Genomic DNA, 7,627 nt, shown 5'->3' on the forward strand with positions numbered 1-7,627 from the left:
TGACCGCTCTGCGTGAGACAGTAAAAAATCCACAATCCTGAGATGGTTTCCTCCTTCCTTGGGAGAATGTGCTGTATTAAAGGCAATGGTTAAACATGAAAAAGCCTCTCTCAAAGATTTATGAATGAAAATCTCAGGCCTGAACCTCACCTCGTAGCTCCGGGCAGAGAGTCCTGAGCTCTGCGCACAGCCAGCTGAGCAGCGGACAGGGAAGCTCGTCACATCTGCACCGGGAGAGGCAGCGGCTGCCCGGGTACCTGACCAGGAAGTAAGTGGAGGCGACAAGTGAGATTACCTATTCACCTGTCAGGCGTATCGGCAAGTGTCATTATACGTCAAAAGCCCAGAAAGCAGGCAGAGAATAAGGTTTCTCTTCTCAAATTAAAGTTTCGTAACGACGAAAAACAAACATGTTAATCACCCCAGAGCTTTAATGGCTGAAACTGTCCCCGCGCTCCTCTCCATGAAGACAGGCGTGTACGACTTATTCTTTACTCTGCGAAGTTCAAGTGTGTTTACAAGGGGTGCTTCCTCCTTTAACATCCAGGACGCTCACCGCCCCCTGCTGGCCGGAGTGCGCACAACAACTTCATAAATAACCAAGTCATTCACTGGAGACGGAATGAATAAACAAAGGATAAATTACAGAAAGTCCAACGATTTTACAAAATATGAACACAAAAGTACAAGCTAACAGCATTATTTGCCCCAATTTTAAAAAAGAAAATAAGTAATCGTGTTTTTTTTTAAACAACAACATAATTATTAAAAAATATATAAAAGCAAAGCAGAACAGAAAAACATTACATTTTGTATGAATAAGTTTAGGTTATTTTTCTGTTACAGAATTAGTGAATAAAGTAGTACATTTAGCTTTTCAAAGGTTTCAAACTATTCGTGTAATACTTACTCTCCCTCAACTTAACACTTTATGCATCTCTATTTGACGGCATCTTTTTAAAACTTTCTCCCGTGATATAATGAAAAAAGTTTCACTCTGCCCCCACACATCACACCTTTCTCACTTCTTGAGGGGAACAAATTGTCCTATAAGGACGGAATACGCGTTTGTTTGCCCGTTAGGGGTCACCAGAGGTCTAGTATAGCCTGCTGTGTTAACCAAAGATAAATCTGCTGGCATTAAGTACCTTGAAAGGTGGGATGCAACTAAACAGATATTAGATACGTGATATGTGATGTTTGTGTAATATATGTATGTATTGTTTTCTGCTACTCAAATTTAACTTTAAATCAGATCTCAGTTGTCATGTTAGAATACAGATGTTTGAAACGTGAACACAGCTCCATTCATTAGGACTTATTAACATCAGCTTCCATCCTCTGCTCTGGAGTGAATATTATGAGCAAATTAACTAGTTTAATTAATTAATGTCTGTTATCTTGTCAAATTATCATTATGTACAGTGGCTGAACATGAACTCAACTAAGAATATCACAGTCATGTCTCCTGTTCAGCTGTTTGATACACCATTTACGCTGAACACTATTTACTGCTCTCAGCACTATCCTGCGTCTTGCTGATGCAGCTGATGTTTGCTGCAGTGTTATATGCAGTATCCCTGTTGTCAGGGATTTTTTTTGATTTAAAACATCAGTGAGAGTTTTATGGTGGATGGTTCTGCTTGTGTAGCTTGAACTCAATAGGCAGCAAATGTTAGATGAGAAAATCTTGAAGTAAAGGGTGATGCTCCTCTGTGGCCTGAGTCATCTTTTCAGTAATAGATTTTATAAGCAAGTTTGGCCTTCATTGAACAAATGCAAAAATGTTTCCTCTTCTCATGTCTGACTCTGTGCACACACTCTTAAACACAAGTACTTCAAGGTCTGAGTGTGCTGTTCAGCACACGTGTCCCTCGTTGGACTTCACTGCAGGAGGTATGTGAGCCTCCTCGTCACACTTACGCCACATCAGCTGCCCCCAAACTAACAGGAACAATGGAAACAATGGCAGCGAGGCGTGTTGGGCCCTGATGTACAGTGCGTCTGCTTTTGCCGCCATATGTACAGAAGCTGCGGCTTCCCTGACTACAAAAGCCTTGCCATGCGTCAGGATGCTTTGTCTTTTATTCCCCTGACACTGCCCCGTGCTCCATGAAACCTTGTGGAGGCTGACCCTTGACCCCTGGAAAGCATCTACACAATGCAGGCAGAAACTCCCTTTGTTTATAAGGCTAACTTGTTAACCACTTGCTGCCTGATTAAAAACAGAGTTCCACCTGATTTCACGAAATACTGACTTGCATACTTAAAAAAATGAACATATAACCCATTCCAAAACTTTACACTAACAAATTATAAATAACTGAGAAGATTAAACTAAAAGAAATTGGTAGTAATAAAAAAAAATCTCCATGTGTAAATATGTGTACTTAACGTGGATGCATGGAAAAACAGTGCAGTCCTGTTCATGTGAACAAGTGCAAAATAAACATGCAGATGTATAATCTTACATTTTACAAGCTGTGTGCATACTACACCCAAACAGGAGCATGTAGAAGCTCATTTTTCCCCCCAAAAAAAGAAAAGAAAAAGCTTAAACATATTCAGCATGTAGAGAAAAAGGTGTGACTTGTGTAAATGGATAAATGAGACAGAGCGAGAGAGAGAGAGATACATGTAGCTTTGAATAAAATAGAAAAACAGGATATAAGAACCAGTCTATTTAAAATTTAACGCTTTATTCCAGTTCAAAGTGCTTCAAAAGTGATAAACTGATAATAATAAAAAACCCAAATTGAATGAAATGAAACCATAACAAATAAATTACATTTAAAACGGCCTGTAAGTACCATCAAATTACTTCAATTTAAGAATAATAAATACTTTTATCAAAGTATGAAAACATATTTTTAAAAAAGCAGAAACACTGGTTTTTGAAGCTTACTGGTATCACATGTGTGCATTTCGTGATGCTGCAATGGGACGTCATCTGTTGTTTGACTAATGTCCTCCACAGTGAATGATTATAATAAACAATATGCTGCAGTCCGGTAAAACTTCAAGAAAAACAGTTCCCACTGTTTCACAGCACCATGCAGGTGCTTGTGTGTCTTTCCATTTTACATTTTCCACACTCTGAGCCCTGCGGCAGGGCAGGTATCGATGTGGTTGCCGAGCTGGGTGGTGACAGTTGCTCAGGTGACTGAAACCAACACACCACGGAGACAAACTGCCATCTGCGGGTGACAGAGGGAGGGAGCAGCCTGCTTTCACCAGACAGCTCCAACCTTCGGTTCGACTTCACTTACATTTACACTCTGCTCGACTCAGCAGCTACACGCAGGTGTCATGAGTGGGCATCCACAGATGCGCGTTTATGGCACCGTTCCCGCGTGTTTTCTTTATATAAGAAGCTATAATAAGGTGTTATTGGATTAGCTATGGATCGACTCGATGATTGGAGCTTCAAGTCCAAGAAAATAATGGACCTAGAGGAGGATTTCTTTTTCCACTATGGAGCGGAGGAAATGACAGATTATCAGGACCCCAGTGAACTTCTGGCTGCTTTAAAACAAAAGGAGGAAGAGGTTATTTTGGCAGCCCAGCTGGGAAACGCATTGCTCCTAGAAAACCGCCAGCTTAAGGAGAAGAGCGAAAAACTCCATGAGCAATACGCAGAGAAGCTGGAGGTAAGGAGAATCCGATTCCCTACAGGTGAACTAATAATCTAGTAGGTTTTGTAATAATCTAAAACATTCTGTGAAATGTTCGGGTTGAAGTGTTTAGAATTACGTCATGGTTGTTGCTGTTTGAAGTGGGCGGGTAAGAAGTTTTCCCGATGTCCAAAGATTGTATGCTGTTGTTTCTCTCCCAGCTTTACGCACGAAAACGCGTAAAAATCTTTCTAGCTCTATTTATTTAAGTTAAGGTGACCAACTTAAATATTCAACATTAATGACATTGAGTCACCTGAGTCATTTATTGGGACCTCCGACCGCACTATATTAACGTGTTCTCAATATTTTGGCCATCCCATGAAAAGACATTTACAATTGTAAATGGAAAAAGCAGCATAAAAAAGGCACTGCTAAGGTGTTCCTACTAAACTGGTTGGTTTACAAAATAATGAATGCAATATATTCAACGTTAAATAAGCTGTAACTGTATAAAGAAACTATAATGTAAGCAGGCAGAAATGCTAGTGCGTTGCTAAACTTTACTAACTCTCTCTGAAGCGATCTTTTGTGTTCTCCCAGCGACTGTAAAACTATTTCTATCTTAGCAGACCTGTCAGTACTGAAATTCCTTCTAGGTAGTCTTGCTGCATACTTGTGAGACACTTCAACTCCTCACGAGATCTCAGCAGTCAGACAGAAAATGTAGTAATAAAAGCGAACCGGTGGCATCCATGTGTTTGTCCCAGTCGACTACACCAGCACCAAATCATGTTGAGAGGCTGTGATATGAAAATAATGACCTCATTGCTTTCCCCGGGTGATGCTGATGTCTCTATCAGATGCTCGCATCAAGTCAGGTATGGCAGTCACTTAAATCACACCAAGGACAAGACAATGGTGCGCTAGTGTCTAAATTGATGTAAACGTGCTGCGTGAACTTTTCTGATTGAGTTTGCGAGAGAGGTGTGGAAAATGTCTGGAACAGTCATTTTTTGAGGGGGGATTTTTAGCCCTTATTGTCTTAAGAAAGTTGAGAGAAGGCAGGAAAGTTTGAAAGAGAGAGAACAGGGGAAGATTCAGACCCAGTCCTCTTTATTTACCTTACACCTTATGGGTCACCTGCACAACCCATTGAGCTAAAATAGTGCTGAATCAATCAGGTGTCATGGCAAGTTAATGCTTGGATGACTTTTCTGTTGACTGACAAACTGACTGATCTTTTAAGCTCCAAAGGAATGGATGAAAGCAGAGTGGATGTTTTCCTCTTCTAGCTTTAATGATATCAGCTACCCTATTGTTACGGATTCAAATTACAGCTGTTGGACATTTCCTGTTATCCGTCAGAGCACTAAATGAGGTTGACAGGTGCTTGTGCTCACTCAAATGCCTTCCAACAACACTCTCACGATGCCAAACAGCTTCATTTGCTGCAGTCGTAGCTAGACAACTGAACCGTATTTACTGCTTTATATTTAAAAATCTTTGTTTTGCTACACCCACCCTAAAGATCACCTGTTAAGGCATTTATCTTTTCCACCTCCGATAGGAGCTGGAGCAGGGAAAACATGAGGTCCGACTGAAGCTGGAGCGCCACCAGTCCCAGTGGGAGAGCCAGATGGGAGACCTGGAGCGGGATGCGAGGGAGCTGAGCGCCCAGGTGGAGCAGCTTACCCGAGCGCTCAGCGAGGCTGAGAGGGACAAGAGTCGAACTCAGCTGGAGCACAACGAGAACACTCAGCGGCTCCAGGAGGAGCTCAAAGCTGTGAGTCCCACACCTGAATGGGTAGATTCATGTTTTTCATCTTTGCTCAAAAAGTAACCGAGCCTCAGTGAAACAAACACCGGCAGTAGATTCAAAGCTTCAGGCCGTCTGAGTAAAACTAGAAAGTTACTCAATCCACCCACTGAAACTCGGTGTTCCCGTGTGAACTACTCCGGTATCAGCCTGACTGTATTTGATCTAAAGCAATGCCACACTCTGAGGATATTTGAAGGCTCATAGCAAGGTCACAGCTAAAATACTTCTACTACAAATAAGTGTTTTGATAAATGAGAAAGAGAGCGATAGAGCTAGAGTCAGCTGGGAGCTGCATATCAAAACCTGAGCAGTTTCCCTCAGGCAAATCAGCAATGTCAAGTGCAGAGCAGGAGGGAAACGACATGTAAACAAGAGGGGGAGGGAAACTTCAAGCATGACTTAATTTTAAATCCAAGAGAGAAGGAGGGAAGCTTGGAAAATACCTGGAAGAAGCTTTATTCAAATTCTAGTTCAGGCAAATGAATTCAACTCATTGCCGTATAATTATTTTAGCCACTTTTTTATGTCATTGTACCTGTGAAATGTAATAGAAAAATGTCCTAAATAATCTATTAGACATATTATAGAAGCTTTTATCAGAACATTATAATCTGTTACGCTGGTTTATTCAGTAACATAAAGTTAACCTTTAACTAGCTTGACATCATAAGGACGCTGACAACATGCCGCTGACTCGCGTCTTCAGGAGTTCACGAGTGTTGAAGTAAATTATTTATGATCATAAGTATCTGATCAGAAATGCAGTACACTGTACACAAAGCAGGCTGGTGACAGCTTCTTATCAGTGGAGCTGACTGGATCACACAGCTGGAGCAAACTTGAGTATTTTTCCAGGCTGAGAAAGTGAGGATTGTTTTGCTCAGCGTTGCTGTTGTGACGTGCTGCGTTCCACACGACAAACCTCTGCTCACGCAGAATGAACAGCAGACACGAGCTTGTAAGGAGTCAAGGTCCACGAAATAAGGAACTGTGAGCTTCCTTCCCCCTCTGTGGCTATACTGAAGGACTTGGTGTGTGGAAATCAGACTCCCTAGAAGTTCAGGAAAATGCCAATTTAGATAAAAGCTTGTATCTCTCTGTTTGAACTGTTTTAGGGGAGAGGGAGGTGGAGGAAATACTTTATTGGGCTGCCCAGTGTTAGCCAAATGTAACTCTGGTCTGTGTAGTTGTGAAGCTGAGAGAAGAGACTGAATCTTAAGACGCTCCATGTCTGACAAGTCTTTGCCTGATGTGGTGAAAGATACTGCTGCTTCTGTCGGACAGCTGTGTGGTGGGGTGAGTCGTGCTGTAATTCATTGAGTTTTTGTTTCTCACAGTTTTGACTGGAAGAGCTCGGTTTATTCATGGTGTCATGTTCAGGCTTCAGTAAGCTATACAGTAGGTTTCTTCTTTTAACTTAAAAAACAAACAAACAACAAAACTCAAGGATACTTAGGAAACTTGAATATGTCAATGAGCTAATCAATTGTAGCTGCTGTATTCAGTTTATATACTTAATGTGTAATAGACAGAATTGCATTAAATTAATCAATAAATCAAAGCTGAACCAATCTTCAAAAAACAGAAATTACATTTTAATTTAAAAGCCGAATGGACCTGAGCTGGTTTGAGAAGAGAAGTTAACCATTAACATTGAGTAGAAATAGATAGTAAATGTTATAAAGTCATAAGAAATTTGGGGGGGGGTTTACAACCACCACTAGGGAAAATATGTTTTCCCTGACTGGTTGAAAGTGGTTCTTGGAGATTCTCAGTTCTCACTGGGTAAAACTGTTGCAAAGCAAGTGTTGCACCAGAACCTCTCAGTAAGGGCTTTGTTTGCTAGCAGATTAACGCAAGTGCCTGTCGTTTTTATTTTTTGTTTTTATGCTGGTCTCCAAGTACTTGTTAACTAGCCAAGTGTTTGTATAACCTGAAAAAGTGTGATGTAAACCAGAAATGGAGGAGATTCACATTCAAAGTAGAAGTTGCGGTACTGCAGCACTGCAGCCAACATGTTACAAAAAGCGCTTTTCAGTGTCAGTGTAACTGACATAGCTGGCAACTGTTTGTAGACAAGTCCGTCACTTCTATCCAAATTTCCACAGCAATATGCTAACAATCTAAGTAATCACAAGGAGGCTTTTTGCCAACCAACTGGGGAAAACATGTTTGTCTAGTTACAGGTGCT

At 41.1% G+C, this 7,627-nt stretch overlaps 2 protein-coding genes across 3 annotated transcripts in view; one reads left to right on the plus strand and one right to left on the minus strand.

The window, feature by feature from the left end:
• LOC102207174 (protein FAM98B-like) overlaps positions 1-569 on the minus strand; it is a 4,505-nt gene extending 3,936 nt beyond the window's left edge. The window contains exons 1-2 of the mRNA XM_005720938.2: positions 422-569; positions 151-257 (exon numbers count right to left, since the gene is read on the minus strand). Of these exons, the coding sequence (XP_005720995.1) occupies positions 151-257; positions 422-543 (229 nt within the window). The 5' untranslated portion in view covers positions 544-569. The remainder of the gene's footprint in view (positions 1-150; positions 258-421) is intronic.
• Positions 570-2,981: 2,412 nt separating this feature from the next.
• The window catches only part of LOC102197133 (bicaudal D-related protein 1), a 15,536-nt gene continuing 10,890 nt past the window's right edge, over positions 2,982-7,627 (plus strand). The window contains exons 1-2 of one of the 2 annotated variants that reach the window (XM_005720815.1): positions 2,982-3,650; positions 5,185-5,400. In XM_005720815.1, the coding sequence (XP_005720872.1) occupies positions 3,402-3,650; positions 5,185-5,400 (465 nt within the window). In that variant the 5' untranslated portion in view covers positions 2,982-3,401. Of the gene's footprint in view, positions 3,676-5,184; positions 5,401-7,627 lie in introns of both variants that reach the window. The other variant, XM_005720816.1, reaches the window with a different exon arrangement.

Source organism: Pundamilia nyererei, unplaced genomic scaffold (assembly GCF_000239375.1).
Source record: "Pundamilia nyererei isolate P.nyererei 1_Seehausen unplaced genomic scaffold, PunNye1.0 scaffold00003, whole genome shotgun sequence".
Lineage (NCBI taxonomy): Eukaryota > Metazoa > Chordata > Actinopteri > Cichliformes > Cichlidae > Pundamilia > Pundamilia nyererei.